At 36.3% G+C, this 20,372-nt stretch overlaps 1 protein-coding gene across 2 annotated transcripts in view; it reads right to left on the bottom strand.

The window, feature by feature from the left end:
- The window catches only part of LOC148948386 (uncharacterized), a 148,980-nt gene that overhangs the window by 41,743 nt on the left and 86,865 nt on the right, over positions 1-20,372 (bottom strand). For both annotated transcript variants that reach the window (XR_016142218.1, XM_089094320.1), the window contains exon 5: positions 7,137-7,317. Coding sequence is in view for 1 of the 2 variants with exons in the window: in XM_089094320.1 (XP_088950446.1) it covers positions 7,137-7,317 (181 nt within the window). In the remaining variant the exon portion in view is untranslated. The remainder of the gene's footprint in view (positions 1-7,136; positions 7,318-20,372) is intronic.

The raw sequence follows: 20,372 nt of genomic DNA, 5'->3' as shown, positions 1-20,372 counted from the left end.
ATTTTCAATAACAAACATCCAAACAAAGTTTTGAGACATCAAAATTTTTTCAGTATTGTTAAAAGGTTCAGTAATTATGCATTTGGAGATATCAATCCCCCCCCTCAAAGGCCTCAGGGCAAGGGCTGCAAGTTATGCAATTTGTTCATTGTTTACATACAGCTTACGCTATTGAGAAAGGGTATGTATGTTTGACTTGTACTTTCCAAAAATACGAAGGGCATTAAGGTGAGTCTTTCAGGATATGTTGAGGGGAGTGTTAAACTAAGCCATAACACGCTATGTGTATGTGTTTGGTCAGAAAATCTTGCCTGGAGGATTACGGAGAATATTGAATTAGAACTAACAGGAAATAAAGAGAATGATGACCAATTGACCAGAAAGGTAATATTTACGTGCTAGTATCAGTACATGTACGACTGCTTCTACTGGTACTACAAATACTACTGCTGCTACCAGCATTATCGCTAAAACTACTACTTCTGTAGCGAGTATGTTTAAGGCTGAGGACATTGAAAAAAAATATAAGGAAACGTTGAGGGGAAAGTTGAACTAAATCAAAACATACTATATATATACAGATTGCTGATACGGGCGTGTAAGCAATATTTTTGGAACGGCTTATCATATCAAGAGGAAACTTCAGGGGCATCATGATCATGTGTGGGATATTCAGTTGACCAAAATGCAAAATGTACCTGTTACTACTGCTATTAGTACTGCTGCTACTACTGTTACTACTAATAATGATACACTATTACTGCTATTACTCTTCCTACTACTGCCACTGCTACACGTATGAAGGTGAAAATTTGACAGTATATTGAGGGGGAATTTGAATTAAATCAAAAACACTATGCACATGCAGATTGTCAAAAGGGCATATCTCAAGAATTAATTTGGGTATTAAGTTGAAACTTTCGGAGATTACTTAAAGGAAAAGATCAATTGACAAAAAGGTAATATATGCATGCCACTACTAACACTAATACCACTGTTACTTGTCCTTATGCTACTACTGCTACTAAACTACTCCAAATACTACTTCAACTGCAACAACTTAACGTGTCAAGGTGAAACTTCCGCGGCATTACGAAAGCGATGTTCAACTGACCAAAAGGCAATATGCACATGATACTACCGCTATCAATACTACTGCTGCACCTGTTTTTACTACTAATACAACACTAACACTGCAACTACTTTTACTACCACCGAAACTACAGTGATAATAGTACTATCAAGGCTAAGTCTATCAAGGTTAAATTTCAGAGAATATTGATGGCAAATTCCAACTAAGAAAACAGACTATGTGCATTTAGATTGTCATAATAGCGTATCTTAAGAATTGATTTGTGTATTAAGTTGGGATTTATCAAACAGTTCGTGATAACGAACTGTAAGTAAGGAGCAACCCGGCTCAATGGTAACCGAAACTTTAGAAAACGGGGTTTTGATACCAATAGATACATCAAAAGAATCAGGGGTTATGTGGGAGGATTTTTCCGTGAAGGAAGTTTTCATGGGGGAAGGGACATTGCTATGAAGGGGGCGCTGGATTTCCCAGCATTATTTAAAAAAGATAAGAAATTAAATAAAAAAAAAGTTTTTCAACTGAAAGTAAGAAGCAACATCAAAACTTTAAACCAACAGAAGATATTACGTATATGATTGGGTTCACCCCCTAGTCAATACCTCGCTCTTTAAGCCAAAAATTTTTTAGTACTTTCATAAGAGGTATTTATTATAATTAACGGCCTTTGCGATTAAAGGGTCATTTTTAAAGAATTGGGACAAAATTCAAACTTTAGCTCAAAGAGCAAGGTATTGACTAGGGGGCGAACCCTCTAATATACGTCTTAAAAATATATGAATATAGAAGTTCGTTACGTAAGTTAATTCGCAAGTTACGTATATTTATTATTAATAAAAACGTTCGTAAATAAAATTAAACAAGTTTCGAGAAAGCCGTTTAACCAAATAAAAGTAAAATTAATATGCAAATTTTGTTTGAACCCTTCATATGCGGTGAGCCAAAATCAAAACCTGTATTAATTCAAAAACGTTCAAAAATTAAATAAAAAAAACAAGTTTTTCTAATTGAAATTAAGGAACGACGTGAAAACTTATAACGAACAGAAAATATTCCGTATATGAAAGGGGCTGTCTCCTCCTCAACGCCTCGCTCTTTACGCTAAAGTTTGACTTTCTCACAGCTCCTATTTTTATTAAAAAATAAAAAACTTTAGCGTAAAGAGCGAGGCGTTGAGGAGGGGACAGCCCCTTTCACATACGGAATACTTTCTGTTCGTTTTAAGTTTTAACGTCGTTCCTTACTTTCAGTTAGAAAAACTTGTTTTTTTTTTATTTAATGACACTAAGGCTTAGGGAGAGTTTCCATTAAACAAAAAGACTATACGTATGCAAGCAATAAAAGGGCATATAACCAATATCATAGGCAGCACTGCTCTATCACAGAAAGTAATATCATTGATATTTTAAAGGAGCTAATTCGATTGGAAATTGAAAGTTCTAGTACCCTTTTTAAGAGTCAAAAGTGATTGGAAGGCAATTAGCCCTCCTTTTTAGCTCATAATTTTCCAAACACTTTCAATCAAAATTTAAGATAGCCATTTTGTTCAGCATCGCTGAACAGTCTTGTAACCGTATCTCTAGGGATATTTAGTAGATCAACCCCTCACAGTTATGCAATTTGCCCATCATGTTTAAAAACTAAATGTTGCCTTAAGATTAAACCAAAAAGCACTGTGTGTATGCTGATTGCCATTAAGGCATCTCAGCAGTATCAGAAGAACGACTGAGGGTTTTATGCTCAATCTTTCGGGTTCCTTCTATTAATACTTCTGCTCTTAAAATTTAACTAAATTAAAAGAGTGCAAGTGCATCCAAGCTGTCAAAGAGCATAGATAGATTTTTTTTTTCTAGGCCTTCCCAAGGCCAGAACATAATTTGCACTTTACTAAGTTTTTTTTTAATGTTTTCACTTTGATAACTTTAACAAATCAAATATTATTAACATTTTTAAGGAATAAATATGAGCATATGTATATTAAACTGACAATGCACATTCATTTGTATTTTTTTTTAAGTAAAGTGAAAATTATATTCTGGCCTTGGGAAGGCATAGGGCTTTGAGCCCTACTCATGTTAATTTCTGCTCGTTTTGAGTTTGACTCGGCTATTTATTGTAATTTTTGTTCATTTTGGGTTTCATTTATTTATCGATGCTGATTTGGGTTCGTTTTACGCTTGATAGATTGTTTGATTTTATTTTTGCTCATCTTTGGTTTAACTGAGTTCTTTACTTTTCTTTGAAAAACTTATTTTGAGATTTTTTTTTAATTAATATTGAGGCAGATCAAAGAATTACAAGAAATAAAGGTTTCAGAGCAAACCTTCTTAAATTGAAAATGTTCTGTCCCAGAAACTTTTTACGATGAACACTGATTAGAAGTAGTTTCAAAATCGAAATGAATCCACCTGTTTCAGTATTCTAAATTTGTGAATATCTCGTTCTGGAAACTTTTTACAATGCAATTTTTGCCAAATAAATTCCGAGAATATTCTACTCCGGAAACTCCCAACAGTATTCTCAAATTAACATCAAAACTTTTTTCATTACAAAAAAGGGAATTCTCAGCATAAGCAGGGGCGTCAATTAGAGGGGGCAATAGCCCCTCCCTTAGATTTAAAAAATACCTCTTTTGTATTTTCATTGAAAACAACTTTTTGTATTTTCGTTGATAGGAATCGAAAAAACAACAAAGTTGCTCTTTTCTAGATTTGTAATAGTACATTATACACCCACCCTACATTTTCGTGAATTGGTCCCCTAAGCAAGAGCAGAAAATAAGTGAAGATGTAAGTTTTTGCAACAGTTCTACAAGAACGACTTTTATTTTGTCATTTAAATGCACCTGACTACTACAAAATTTTATCAGCTAATAAGATACTTATTCGGTTTATAAAAAAAAGGTACAAATGACTAATTAAAACATTAAAAAAAATCCTTGATATTTCTTTACAATAGGTAAGAAACTACGGTCTGACAACTAATTAAAGCGATTGACTCTTACATATGACATGTACTTGCGTTTTTGCGGTAATTAAATATACATCTGGCAAGGAAACCCATCTTCGTCTTTACCATAAAAAGAGTTTCTGCAGCGTATCATATGATCAAAGATTGCGACAATTGAAATAAGAATATAGAGAAGATAGGTAAGAGCTTCAAGCTAATGTATTTTTTTTTTTTACTAAACAAAATTCACACCAAACAGGACAAACCATTTCATTTCTTTTTTTCAAAGGTGACGGTCAAGAATTTAACTTCAGACAAGGATATTCCTAAAATGGGGTGGGGGGGGGGGTATTAACTCAAAGATCCCCCTCCATACAACGTACTTGATGCTCTAACATAACACCTATGTGTGAAACAACTTATCACGACAACCCTTTGTGGATATCTGGACTTCCACAGACCTCCCCAAATCATTATGGCTAGGAACACTGATTCCAGATTGTCAACTGAACTTCGGATTCCGTAAAGACTCTAGAGAATGCAAAAAAAGTCGTGGAAAGTCGAACGCTCCCCGGATTAGAAAAAGCCATAATTTCTAAATACTCTTCACTCGAAGAAATTCCGGACCGAAATTTAATTGCGCAGTAGTTCTAAAACAGGCCTGCGTGAAATACGGCTCGGGGAAATACGGCGAAATAAGTGCCTGTTTTCGAGTATAACTCACTGTGTAGGCCAAGGGCGGATCCAGGATTTTTTTTTGGGGGGGGGGGGGGTTTACTAATTTTTGAATTTTTCGGGGGGGGGGGGGGTTACTAATTTTTGACTCAGTTTTCGACTAATTTTACTGATTTTTACCTAGGTTTTACTAATTTTCGACTTATTTTCGACTCGGTCAAAAAATTCGGGGGGGGGGGGGGTTCAAACGGGGTAACCCCCCCCCTGGACACGGCCTTGGTGTAGGCACCCTCTGTAAATATTTTCTTTTCCATTGATTCATATTGTAAAAGTGTTATTTTGTCTTGTAGTGATTTAATGAGAAATTAAATGAACTTGAACTCGGTTACATACTGTTCGCTAGCATAAACAATTTTTTGCACATAGAAAGCTTAATAATCACTAATCTTTTTTTTAGCCCACTCAAAAAAACCTGGATACGGCCCTCCCCCCCCCACCCCTTTACGGCTAAATATCTATTTCAAACCCTTGCCTGGACTTAGGATTCCCGGCAGCGTAGCATAGTCTGCAAAGTTACAAAAGCTCTGTAAAGTCAAAAGCCTCTGGATTAGAAAAAGTACACAAACATTTCGAAGAACCATACGAATAAAAGTCACCTCCACCCTCGTCAAGAATTCATTGTCTACCAGAGACTGGATACAGGGTTGCTATCTCTAGTAATTTCTCTACAGTTCTCTTTTCGCTAATTGGTTTGATAAATTTTTTTCTTAGAATTTACTGCCTTCTACTTCTTCTACTTAATTCTTAGGTTTCTACCTCTGTTCTATTTTTTATATACAGACGTACTTTCCAGGTTTAAAAGTGAAGGAAAACACGTTTTAAGTCAATTAAATGAAAAAAATAATATGTTCTAACAAAAGAAATTCACCGCCTTCCCCGCTCAAAGTATTTATATTTTTACAATTTTTCTCATGAGTTTTTTTTTTTATTTCATATTTGGATTTTCAGATTTGGGTCTTATATTTTCATGAGTATCTTTCAGGTCTGAGATAAAGATTTCGTTATATTCGACTTTAATTGTTACAATCAAGGGGTTGCCACTTCACTGATCCAAGTGCACAATTTTTATTACAGGAATGTATGTATATTTCAAGAAAAAACAGTCTTACGTTCGAAAACTTTTACCATTAATATTAATCGAAATAGTAATTACCATTTCATAATCAGCTACAAATGGCGATTATTCCTTATATGACAGCTTGTTTCTTTTTTGTCACATTTTTAAAATCTTGGTTACTATGGGCTACAGTTCATTCTTTACTAGGTTACAGCCGATACCGCAACAATGAAAAATTATGTTGATAAACATCTGGTCTTTCAAAATTTGAATTTAGACAATAGTTAGCTCTACACTTGAGTGTAAATAAATAAAATTATTCTGTTCCACAGCACTTGTCTTAGATCAAGTCCAACCAAGGTTGACTGTGACTGTGATTGGGATACGTTGTTCAAACTTTAAAATCCTGTGTCATAGATTAGACAGCATTTTCTATGATTATGCTCAAGCTTTAAATGTGTGACCAAGATTAGGCTTCAGTGTTGTCTATAAGTATATTTGAAATTGTGAGTGTTGTATGTGGTTAAAACATTCAAGCTAATCATATAATAGTTAAAAAGATTTTGACACATCCAATAGTGAAATATCCAATTTCTAGGAAGGATGAGACATTTTACAATGATTTATCAAACAGACTCGTCTCAACAGTAACTGAAACTCTAAACAACGGAATTTTAATATCAATAGATACATCAAAAGAATCGGATTCTTATACTAATTTCAAATATATAAGTTTCATCAGGTTTACTCATATCCATCAAAATTTACGAGCCTGAGAAAATTTGGCTTATTTTCAATAACAGGGAAAAACACCCCCTAAAAGTCATAGAATCTTAATGAAAATCACACCATCAGATTCAGCGTATCAGAGAACCTTACTGTAGAGTTTTTAAGCTCCTATCTGCAAAAATGTGGAATTTTGTATTTTTTACCAGAGGAAAGATCACGGATGCGTGTTTTTTTCCCCATAAGTAATCGTATCGACCCAGTGGTCCTAGAATGTGGCGAAAGGGCTTATTCGAACAGAAATTAAAAGTTCTAGTGCCTTTTTTTAATCAATCTGTTAAAGAGTGGATTAGATGCCCGACTGCTGGGTATCTTACCCTATCCTAAATATCCATTGGCGAAATGTATTTTTTGATTTTTTTTTTTTAGCCAGTAAACATGAAGTGTTCAGTTCAAAGAGTTGCTACCAAACGCCAAAAACAAGGTGAACATTTTTTCGTAGTTTCTGACTTGGATATAGTGAGGTTTGATACAGCCAGTATATTCTTAAATGAAGTATTTAATAAGAAGAATTACCTTATCAATAAATGTACATCCGTGAAGTCCGGTGACTTGAGAACGTCGTACGTCTGGAACTTTAAAATAGGTGTGAAGTAGTAGATTGAAACTAAAGGTCAATTCTTTGCTCGGATTGTAAACTCCTATGTTAAAATGAAGCTCCTTCTCTCGAAGAATCAACCGATAAGAAAGACGAAATCTGAAAATAAAATATATAAGAAACTAAAAAAAAAAAAAAAAAAAAAACTGATCAAATCAGAAAGACCGGGAAAGAGAGAGAGAGTCACAGAGTGAGAGTCAGAGAGAAAAAGAGAGAGTGAGAGAGATGGGAAAGACGAAATTTGAAAATAAAATGCATAAGAAACTAAATAAAAAGCCGATTAAATCAGCGGGCTAAGGAGAGAGAGAGAGAGATAGAGAGAGATAGAGAGAGAGAGAGAGAGATAGAGAGAGAGAGAGATAGAGAGAGAGAGAGAGAGAGATAGAGAGAGAGAGAGAGAGACAGAGAGAGAGAGAGAAAGAGAGAGAGAGAGAGAGAGGAGAGGGAGAGAGAGATGGAGATAGAGAGAGAGAAGAGAGAAAAGGAATAAAGAGAGGAAAGGGAAGAGGGTGTTGAAGCGAAAAACGGGAGAAAAGAAAGGGTAGAAAAAGTGGGAGACTGGAAAAAGGGGAAGAGGGAAAGGAAAGAGAGAATGGGTAGATACAAAATGAATAATCGATGATTAAATAACTTTTTAGCCAAATCAATTATTGATTTATCTCTTAGAACAGTTTAAAAAGAAAAACATATAGAAGGGCGCTATTTAAGGGAGAGCCATGACCTCTTTTCTCAAGGGCCAATAATATTTCACTTAGCGCCCTCAAGGGCCGTTTCTTACAGGGATAAAACGGACGCCGGAAAATGTATTTAATCTGTGTTATCCACTGCTGTTGTAGCCTGCCATGAGTAACACTACTAGTTATAAAAACGAGTAAAGACACTAGTAGAACAATAATTTTACTGTTGTATGTCAAAATTTTTCCCGTACTTTCCAATTATATGGACCTTTATAAGGAAACCGGTCACGAAAAATCCATTTTTGACGGGTTAATTCAAGACACCGCTATACAGTAATGCAATGCTTAGCGTAGTTTTCAATGCGTTATGTTGTTTTTTTGGGGTTAAGGAGGAGAAAAAGTTACCTAGGTTAGGTTACATATTTAATATATGCAATGTTCACCCCCCCCCCTCCCACTCCCCCTAATGTGCAAATATACAACCCAAATTTGTTTCTAAACTATTATATATTCATCCTATTTTATTTTATTTCATTAGCATTAGCCAAGCTTGACTTTTTGGTAAGGCCCCCATAATGGGAAAGTATGATTTTACCGTATACCCTTTTCTTTAACGTATCCAAGTACCAACCTCCAAGTAACAATAAAAAGAAACATAAAAGTTCAGAATAAATCAAAGCCATCCAAATCAACAGTTACAACCATAAGATCATTTGGCCACAAGTTGATTCACTTTTTTTTGCATTCTGTCTACAAAACATGACATTAACTTGTCCAATTAAATTCGAAAATAGTGATCATAAATGTCTGATTTGCAAATTTTTGCAACAACGCTGCCTCTCTGTATCAGTCTATAAAAAATTATCGTGTTCTCAATTGACAATAAAAATTAGTTATGTTCGAGTTCATATGGCAAAAACTGACAACACCAGATGCAGGGTCTCATTATACTCCTTGGAATTATTTACGGATTCGATACAAATGCGAGAGGTATATACACAGGAGCGTATCTGAGTGAGGTAAAAACTCGAAGAAAAGTAAAAATAAACAAGTATATTGAAAACAGGACAGATTACTGAAAACATAATATACACATTTGGGGGAGGGGGGAAAAGGAGATTCTGGGCCTCGAGATCCTTGCCTCTGCGTACGTGTGTATTAGCTAGGTATTAAAGGCTGCATAAAATATACCTGTTGGAAATTGATACTGATTATGTATAAGGGCTTCGAAATGAACGCATCATATGATACTATCCAGTCTGCTGTTTAAATTGGTGAAGCGAAAGAGCACATCCAAGCGAACCATTTGCGACGCGACTTTTCGCTACTTATCTTAAAGATCGAGTCCTTTTTTGTGAAATTGGAGGTTCATCAATAGATCATAAAGTAAGATGTGGAGTCCCACAGGGGTCCCCCTTGAGATGACTATTGTTTGCAATATATGTAAATGACCTATACTTAGCACTTGATGGGCTGTATATTGAAGTTAGAAGGGTCTAAAGACAACGGGAACCTAATCAAGCTTTATTGCTGTTTGCGGATGATAATTGTCTTACGGTGGCAGCAAGAACAGAAAATGAATTACTAACAATGACAAAAGATTGTATGTCAAGGATAGAAAAGTGGAAGGTTAATCACCTAAAGCTGGATTATAAGAAATCTCGTTGGGTAATTTTTAATAGATCACCAGATTATTATCCTTGATTAAAGGAATTAAATGTCAGATCTTGCCGTATTGAGCGTGTACTGTTTGTGAAATATCATGGTGTAATAGTGGATAAGACTTCTTAGTTTCTCAAATTACATACAATGTATATCATCTAAAATGGCTCGGAATGTAGGGATTCTGAGAAAGCTGAAACATTTTTTCCCAGTTAATATACTTAGATTGATATATTTTTCTATTGTCCACCCCTATTTGATTTATTGTTGTTCGGTGTGGTCATCTACTTTTCAAACACATTTGAAGTCATTACGTCTTCTCCAAAATTCGGCGATTCGGGTTCTTATTAGTTGTGACAATCGTATATCAGTTAGAGACAGTTAAAAAAAATTAATATTTTACCAGTTTCAGGTCTTTTATTTTTTATATGATTCTGTTTATGTTTGATATATTGCATATTAATGCATCCGAATGTTTGATTGGTGTGTTTGAGAGAGATCAGCCTGAATATGAGACAAGGAATTCGTCAGCAATTGAAAAACCGACTAAAAGGTCTACAAGGTCTGCATTTTCGATTCGCCATGTTCTTCCTTCTATTTTCCTTACGATTCCTTATGATTTAGTTCAAGAGACTGATAGGCCGACTTTTCGTCGATTGCTTAGGGACCATTATTTTGGTATTTATGATATATAAAAGAGAACGTTTAATACATAAGTACCAATTGTTTATATTAATTTACGTTACGTTTTTACGAGCCGGACAAACATTTCGGGGGTAGGGGTTAAGCCTTCTAACCCCCACCTCTGGATACGGCCTTGGGTACCTGACCGACTGACCGCATCTCAAATAGTAAGCTGTACGAAAAATATGATTCAATCCCGCTTTCTAGGGCTATAGTGAGAGAAAGGATGAGATGGCTAGGACGACAGATTGCCGAAGATTGTCCTTGTCGACCAACAAACGGACAGCAGGTCGTCATCTTCAAATGGGGTGGGAGGGCGGTGAGTTGTTAGTATTAGCAATAATAGTAGACTAGTATAAAAGTTTCAGAAAAATATAAACAACTAAATTTACAAAAAAGTAGTGAACAAATTCTCAGAAATTGAAGTACCAAGGGAATTAAAATGAAATATGTTTGTATGAACTGATTAAGTAGAAACTTAAAACAGCCATATATATTTTAAAATTATACAAACGAATCGTGTTGCGTTCCATTTTTGAATGAAAAAGACTACCGCATCCAGTTATACAGTTTGATAGTAGCGAGCGTAAAACTTGGAAAAAAAAGAAACATAGGTGAGATGTTACCACAAAACAAGTAAAAAATGCATGGTACCAAACAGCTTAAAAGGTAGAGCTTACCTTTGGAGGTCTAAGTGTCTTTGGGTATTAACATAGGTTAATGTTTATTTTTCACTGTCAAAATGTGTTGTCAATTTTGATTAACTAGCGTTGCTTATTCATTTTCACGACTCAATGTGGCAACGCTGTCAAAGTGGTCCTGTTCTAAAAAACTTAAAATTTAGAAACAATCAAAAGAGAATTTTTTGAAAATGGTCAAGGGGACCAAAACGTTTTTATCTTGATGTGCTTAATACGTTAAAGAAAGACACATAGGAGACAAAATGGCATAAAAATACAGTTACAAATATCTGCCTTTGAAGAAGAGGACAACATATACATTAATACAATCGGGGAGAAGTTGTATACACGCACGCACGCGCGTAGGGGCAACGGCTCGAGCGTCCGCAAAATCTTAAATATCTAGTTTTTCCAATGCGATATCTTATACTTTCTCGTATAGTTTGTCCATTTTCACATCTCTTTTGAATCTCTGGACCCCTCCTCCTCAAAATGATTTCCGTTACTGTTTCCATTCAAATGCAAATTCAATCTAGACCGTAGACCCCCCTCCCAGATATAGGGGTCTACTAAGAGATATCAGAATACCTTTTATTGGTCAGTAAAAAGGTCTAAATTATTTGCTTGTGCAATGATAACTGAATTTGTAACAACATTTCCAGTGAGAATAGCAAATGGTTTAAAAACTTAGTTTTCTTTTGAGTAATTCAGGCGGCAGCAATGGTGCTTGAAAATTGCAACCGTATTTGCAAGGGAGTCGCCGCAAGTAGCCGTCCGTTTTGCGAACAATGACTCTCACCTCACTTGAGTGATAATCTGGGCTTGCGGAGCTTACAAATTGCAACTCACTTCATAGGAGACAGCAAAAAAAAGAAAAAAAGAAAAAAAAAGTAAGTGGCCTATATACCCCTTTGATGCTATATTTTGGCGTCCTATTCAATATTTATTTATCAATGGAGTAAAATACAATGTTACACACTGGTCTTACCGTTGACGGGGGGGGGGGGGAAGGTTAATTATTAAAAATATATTTCCAATCGGAATTTTCAAGAACCCTCCAAATACTGGGCAGAGGGGACTCTCCTTTCCTGTAACCAGTCTTTGGATGTACAGTCTAACATTATTATTCTGCATTTAAAATTAAGCTCTCTTTCATATTATATACTCTTACAAATCCCTGTTTTTAGATTAGTTCCAGTTCTATGATTAGGGACAAAAAACGCCACCCAGCATATCACTAACACCTGGCATGAGTGTTTGACAATTTAGAATTGATTGGCTATCTTAGATTTATTGTGCTATATTAATGTCGAAAAAAGATTCAATACAGCAGAAAACGACACTTTGATGTGATGCAATCTTTTGCTACTTGAAATAGGCACTACAATTTAAAATCCGTTCTAAAGAAGCTTCCCCTTCCTCCCCTTGATGAACACCAATTTGTTACAAATCATCCAAGAAAAGAAAAGATACAAAAAAGGATGAGGAAAAGAAAGGATATAATCAAGGATGATATTAATTCGACTAGCTTATGACTTCAAAGATCATAATTTGGCACTAAAAATCGGGAAAACGATAATATTCATTAGACAAAGAATTCAAACTAATGATAACAACTTCTCGAAAGCCTAGGGGGTAAGGCGGAGCACATTGCTTGAAACTGTCCCGATGTTTATTATAAGGACTGTTTAGCGCCTTCCTGTCGTTTCTTAAAATCAGAGAGGGCATCGTCTTTGTTTAACCTTGCCACCCTACATGTCCTCTCATAATCTAGGAATTAGTTCAAACACGCCATCTTTACTGGAAAAGGAGCACATGAATAATGTGTCACTTAAAATATAATAATAAATAAATAAAAAAGTGAGACACCGTCTCAGTCTTCTGCGTGGGAAGGAGACTGGTGGAAGCTAAGGATTTACTGGGATTGGGCTACATAACAGTTTTCAAAACAGCATATAAACCATTTCTTCATTTTGAAATGGTGGACTTTGGTTACTTTAAATCAATGGTAACATATTGCTTAAAATCCTCTCAGTATAAGTCCCAAAATCTTTAGCAACAGGGGATTGAATCACATTATTCTGTTACAGAACATGCCAGTAAGGCAAGGGCATATCTGGGGGGGAAAATATCCCCCCCCCCCCAAATGTTTGTCCGACTCGTAAAAACGTAACAAAATGAATATAGACATTTTTTTATGCGTTTTTTAAAGCTCTTTTTTATCCCTTTTGTAAACATCCTTTGTAAACCTTTTTTAAACACCCCCCCCCCCGAAACCAATCCTGGATACGGCCCTGCAGCAAGTTTCTAGATATCTAACCTCCCATGGAAGAAGGAAAATATCCTATCCAGAAAAAAATACGACTCATTTCTGTCAAAGGAAACTCATTTTAAATTCTCAAACCCCCCCCCCCCCGACTTCCTTTCGGCCCACCCTTTCTAGAAAAATTATGCAATCATGCTTCTATTTGCCAAATTATTTATGCCATTTTTAATAGCACTTCATACAGGAAATAAATTTACTTTCAGAAATAATACGTACATGGTCATAAATTGCATTAATCTGCTTCCTATGTCTTGGTTGCACTATCATTATTATCTTAAATTATTGTAGAGAGTTTGGACAGTTGCTAAACCATATAGGTCATTAAATTCCAGTTTCAGATACTACAAGCCAGCTATTTTTTTTTATAATGTCCACAGGACAGGCTACTGTGTGCACAATCCATGACAGGAAGGTTTATATAAATAAAATTCTTCTTATCCTTTTCGAGTTTGTTTGATATTTTCACTTGGAATGGCGCCAGTTTATATTACTCCCACTTTTGTCTTCAACTTTCCCTTAGTAGCTGTGTATACAAGGGGGGTCGCGATTTACCCCTCTCCCAATCTTAACCTTTTTACGTGTTACTCGGAATTTCTGATATCGAAAAATTCACCGTCAAATATGTTCACGTTCGCCCCAATCCAAAATGCCCCCCCCCCCCAAAGAAAAAATCCTACTTACACGCAAGTTCTCGTGGATCCTGCCTTAATATCGGAAGTTTCAGAAGCAAAAAAATTCCCAATTAGGGAGAGAAGGTAATTGCCCCCTCTTAGGTTTTCAAAATTCAATTTCCTGTATCTTCATTTAAAAAATAGAAAGCCCCCAATAGATTGTGAAAATTTTATTTTTGTTTCAAAACCTCATCCCTCCTACGTTTTTGTAAATTGGCACCATTGACACTCAAGATCTGCCCACAAAGTGGGAGGGGAGAGGTTTTATAAGGCTGCATAGTATACATAATAATTTTACTGGATTTTGCACTGTTGCGCATACAAATTGTACCATTTAGTATTTGAACCTGACATGAAACATTTTTGTCCTTACCATGGGTCCTTCTCAAAGGCCTTATGATAACACCGTCAAGCCCTTATGCATTTTATACAGACCTTAGATTATGCTGTATTAACGAATGCTATATTAACTTAAAGAGCCTCATTAGTAATATAAGGTGTTTATATGTGCAATTTTTACGAAGTAAATATACTTCTGCAAATACATGCAGTGAAAAATAGCCAATGATCTTTTCTACCTAATAACTTACTTCCAAAGATGGTCAGTTTTTCTATCTACGTCTGTTAAACGTAGTAGGCCCAAAAGAACCCGCCGAGTGAATGAAGTTGAAGAAGTACCCATTGAATGACGATCCACAAAACGACTCTTATAGTGTGGCGAGCGTGGTCTGTCAGTCTTATTTGCATACCCCCCCCCCTGTACAACAATTTTGGCCATCCGTCTCAAATTTGTACCAGCAGCAGCGTGGAACTCTGATATTTTACTCAAACAAGAGTGATTTTCATTGACTGTGCTTCGGAGCCAAGGTACCTTTACGTCAGTGAAAAACGCCTCTGATTAGTTGAAAGTGATGTCATGTAATCACGTTCATTCAATCAAAGGTCATTCCACGTTACTTTTGGTTCAAATTTGAGACAGATGGTACAACATCTAATACCACCTACATGCACATGTGCTTAACAGTGCAAAAGCGCACTGGTCAAAAAAGCCGATACTCGGGAATTATGTTTTTAATACGGTGTGATACACATGGACCACTTTAGCCACCCTATCTTACGAAATATTATTTGTCTCACAAATAATCTTAAGCTCCTAGGAAAACAACTATCAACAGTTGAAAAAAAACTTTTAACAAAATAAAAAACGAGCCTAAGGTCAGTGAAACAAATAAGAAAAGAGAAAAATAGCACGAATATTTCACCTGTATCAGACATGGCGTCTTTAGCATATCTGAAAATTAAAAAAGAAACCAAATAAGGAAGAGCAAGAAAAAAAAGTGGAACAAATAGGACAAAAAGAAAAACAAGAAAAGAAGCTATAAACCGCGAAACTAAAAATAAATCCACAAAATAAAACAAATCAAATTTACAGTAGTTACTCCTGTCAAACCAGGCACTAACAAAATATGCAACTTAGAGTCACTTATATCACGCCAAGAAAATCGAACAGTTCGTGGTAACAAACTGTAAGGAACTACTTGGCTCAATAGTAACCGAAACTCTAAAAAATAAAATTTTGATATCAATAGATACACAAAAAACCAAATTATTATACTGAATCCAAATATATAAAATTCATCAAGTTTAGTGATACCCATCAAAAGTTACGAGCCTGAGAAAATTTGCCTGAATTTTGAAACAGGGGGGACATATGGAAGAAACAACCCCTAAAATTCAAGGAATCTTGATGAAAATCACACCATCAGATTCAGCGTACTCGAGAACCTTGATGTAGAAGCTTCAAGCTCCCTTGTACAAAAATGTGGAATTTTGCTATTTTTGCGAGAAGACGGACACGAAGAAGAAGAAGAAGAAGATCACGGAGTTCTAGTGCTTTTTTAAGTGACAAAAACATTGGAGGGAAACTGGCCCCCCTCCCATGCCCATTTATTTCCTAAAGTTATCTGATCAAAATTTTCAGAGAGCTATTTTGTTCAGTATAGTTGAAAGATCAAATAAAAATGTCTTTAGGGGTAAAATGACCCCCCCCCACAGTCCGTGGAGAGAGGCCTGTAAGTTATGAAATTTGCCCATTGTTAACGTGTAGTATTTGTCATTGTGAAATATACAGACCTTCTTCGGGGGGAGGGGATTGGTGCTTGAGGTAGATTTCCACTGGGAGAATATTCCTTTGGGAGGGAAATCTCCGGGGCGTTGCATTTTCCAGGAAAAATTTTATACTCGGGGGATTTGACAAAATTCCTATACGAAATTATTGTTAATTGTCTTACATTATCTTTGCCAACTCAATTTTGTATGTGGAGATGTTCCGGGGGAATTATCCAGGGGCAATTTTCCGCGTGTTCTGATTTAAAAAAAAAATCCACGGAAGAGGGTATTTCCAGAGTGATCGAGAAACCGTTTAGAGATTACAGTCTTTTTCAAATGGAAGTGTGCTAAGGATAATTTTTCAGGCTGAATCGTCCGCAAGTAATTTTACCGGGAGGGAGATTTTCAGCGAGGATGGAACTTTCTGGAGGGAACCTGACGGGCAGGGGGGATGTAATTTACGTTGGATTAAATTTTCACAGAGGAGTTTTCTTGTAAGGGGAGGGGGGTATATTTCATGGAGCGTGGGCCAGATTTACCTGCAGTATTTGAAAACCGAACAGAAATTAAATAAAAAACAAGTCTTTTTTAACTGAAAGTAAGGAGCAACATTAAAACTCAAAACGAACAAAAATTATTCCGTATGTGAAGGGTTATCTCTTCCTCTAAACCTTGCTCTTTACGTTAAAATTAAAATGTTTGTCCCAATTTTTAAGAATGGCTACTGAAACACGGGGTCGTTTAATTAGAATAGGAAGCTTTTTCAAAAGTGCTAATAGCTTTAGCGTAAAGAGCAAAGTATTGAGGAGGGGGCAACCCTTCATATACGGAATAATTTCTGTTCGTTTTGAGTTATAATGTTGCTCCTTACTTTCATTAAAAAAAAAAAACTTGTTTTTATTAATACCTCAAAATTAAGCAACGATTTTTGGCTGTTCTTCCTAGATGGTTGACGATCATTCACGCACACGTGGAGATTGTGCCCCGGTCGGTAATCTCCGAAACAAGGAGGAAGATTTGCTAGATGTCTTCCAGAGATATTGTTTTGCCTACGGATTGTTTTGGGATTGCCTACGGATTGTTTTGGGTACCTGACTGACTGACCGTATCTCAAACAGTAGCCTATACGAAAAGTGTGATTCAATCCCGCTTTCTAGGGCCATAATGAGAGAAAGCTTGAGACGGCTAGGGCTCGTTCTGCTGATGAAGAATGACAGATTCCCAAAGATTGTCCTTTTCGGGCAACCGCCTAAGGCCAAACGAAAAGCAGGTCGTCTCCGGTTGAGTTGGGAGGATGTCGTAAGGAAAGACTCAAGGGAAATTCCTGGAAGGGTGCAAAGAGGGAGGCTTTGAATATATTGGGATGGAAGAGGAGCATGCGTAGCTGTACTGGCCTCACGGGGCTAGGTGATGCAGTGAGTTGTTAGTAGTAGTAGTAATCCAAAAGCAAAAATTTTGATTTAATTTTCGAAATCCGCATGCTCCATTTGAGATCCGGCTCACAAGAGGTAAAACCAAAAAAAAACTCTTCTTGGCACTTCTTGGAGAGGATTCGGGGAATTCTGGCTATGTTCTTAGCCTGATTATTTACAAACTTATGTGGAATAAACATTTTTGTGGCTACTTCCCCAAGATATTATCCTTTTTCTTTATTTTTCATCTACCAGAGGTAATGAAACATCCTTTATCCAATCATGGATAATCTCTCTTACCTCCTATGAAGCAAATTTGGCTCTGCAAGTACAATCCTTGTATAAACATCCATCAGAAAATTCACACTTTTTTTTTTGAAAAGTTAGTTAAATGTCCTTACGTTTTAGGCAGGATGATATTTAGTAAGAACTAAATAGGAACTAAAGTAGGAACTAACAAGCTGAATGAGTTGGAAAAAATGGATCTATTCTCGAGTATATTGGTAAAACGTAAGCGAATTTTTGTTCGCGTCTTTTAAAAGTGGCCAAAATGGCTTTAAGAAGAAGTGACATACACTAACATTATCTTCATTGACAATGAATCTAATGCATAGGAGTTAGCCTAAAATTTCGATGATTTGGAAGTAGCTTTACAAATACAGTAGTTCTGAGTCCCGTTGTTGTTTTAATAATGATTTATCTATCAATCTATTTTTATCTGTATGCTTTTATTTAACTGATAATTTTTGTTTTACAAAAAAAAAAAAAAAAATATACGGTACGATATGTTTAATTTCAGGAGCTCGACAGGGTGGACGTCATCGGTCCTATCGTTCAGACTTAACTAAGATAGTTGAAAAGAAGTAAAACCCAGGATGTCGCAACATACATTTCTACCGGCCCATCCCTCTTCTGCCCCTTGAGGGTGGAAATGGGTTTCCAATCACCAAAATTTTATCTTCTGACTTCACTATTTGAATTCCTAGACTTCAATTTTATAGGAAATTACCCTTTTACAGACAAGAATACGACACAAGGAAAATTTACATTTTACCCCCTCCTGCCAGCGGACCGTAGAAAAATGGCATCCGGGCAGAAAACGACACCTTCATGTGGTGCGACCTCTAATTACTTGAAATAGGCACTAAACTCTAATTGCAAGCCAGAATAAGCCCCCCCCCCCAAAGAAAACAGTTCGGTACAAATGACACCTAGAAAATCCAGCTCACAAATAAAAAAACTTAAAATCGCACTTTTAATTGATTTTTAACTTGCCATGCTTGGGCTTGATTTTTGAACTCGCCGTGCTTGACTTGATAGAAAATGGCTGGTCTAGCCAACAAAAACTACAAAACAGAAAAATTAAGTTATCCCATTAGATGAAAATTGTGGGGTAATTTTTGAAGGAGAACTGGGATTTAAGATAAATCGTTGAGGTGAAAATCGTTTTATGAATGTCATTGAGTTCTCCAACATGGCTGAAGAAACTGGTCTGTCAATCAGTACACAGAAATGTAAATCATAAACAACAACGCCAATACTCTACCTGCACCACCGCTCAAAGTTGTGTCTGATTTACTAGAGGAGGTAGAAGAGATTAAGTACCTTGGTTGTCTCATTAATAAGTACCTTAGATCCTTGAGCGAGAAATCACCATACGCATTGCGTGCGCAGGTAGCGCCTTCAATAAACTAGGGAACACGAGGAGGAATGTATTATACACCTTGAAGCTTAAATTCCAAGTCTTCAACAGCAACATCCTTTCCGTACTAATGTACGAATGCAAACTTTGGGTGTTGAGCAAGCAGTTGGAAAAGCGAATCCAGCGATTTGAAAATAAATGTCTTCGCCGCATCCTTGGTTTACACAGGAGCGACAAGATCACTGACGCCTATATACGGAAAAAAACAAAGCAGCTATTCGTGGCCGATAGAATCGCAAGTAACCAATGGTATTATTGGGGTTACACGGTGCGTATGGGTAAGCGTTGCCTCCCCTATGATGTGTGGTGTTGGATTCCTCCTGGAATCAGAAAACATGGACAACAAAGGGCAACATTAGGCCGATGTCTTGAGAAGGATGCTGCGCTGTCCAGATCGTCGCCCAAGAGAGGTCACCATGGAAAAGTACCGTTGTCGTCTTATGCGCCAACCGGCATTGGAAGACCTAAGTCTAAGTAAGTAAGTGAGGCGACTATTCTGAACTTTTGGTGTAAAAACATTTTTGCTGCACTTTCATCAAGGTCAAATCATGTTCTTCTTTCACTGTCCTATCTAAGAGACTACCAAAAAAATATCTTACACAATATACCAAAACAGAATATGACAGTAACCCCGCATTAACGGGCATAGAGGGTTGCAGGGATATGATGGTTTATGCGCTTTTATAGTTTAAACTTGTTTTGGATTGTTGAATAGAACTATCAATCTATCTAATGAAGGCAAATCCCTCAGCATACACTGTAATTCTTATAATTTGTTTCATTATTATTATTTATATTCTTGAACAAAAAGCCTTTCCCGCAAAAATATGAAAAAAAAAAGTATTTTCGTCCTCCTACTTTCTGTGGGAAAACAGGAAGCGAATTCAATAAAAGTGAGATCGGAATTGAACTCATCATCGGGCAGTTTCACAATTCAGCCAACAGATCAACTTTGCCAAATAGGAGCCAGTGACCTTGAGAGCCAGTGACCACAAAAACAGGTTATCTGGAACAGTAACAGCAAATATAGTCCACAAATTTAAATTTCTCGTGTTGCTCAAAGACAATTTCCTCACACGGCACAAGATTGACCCCCCAAAAGGGATATAAATATTCATCTTGAGAGGGGGGGGAGTTTCAGAGCACGAAAAACAAATTTTTATTCTATAATTGGTCAATGACGAACAAATTAACATTTCATTGGGGCTTATCCCCATTTGAACGTTTATTT

The sequence above is a fragment of the Artemia sp. Qi Xiang Cuo genome, chromosome 9 (assembly GCF_049724085.1).
Source record: "Artemia sp. Qi Xiang Cuo chromosome 9, ASM4972408v1, whole genome shotgun sequence".
NCBI lineage: Eukaryota > Metazoa > Arthropoda > Branchiopoda > Anostraca > Artemiidae > Artemia > Artemia sp. Qi Xiang Cuo.
This window is presented reverse-complemented; position numbering and strand designations above follow the sequence as displayed.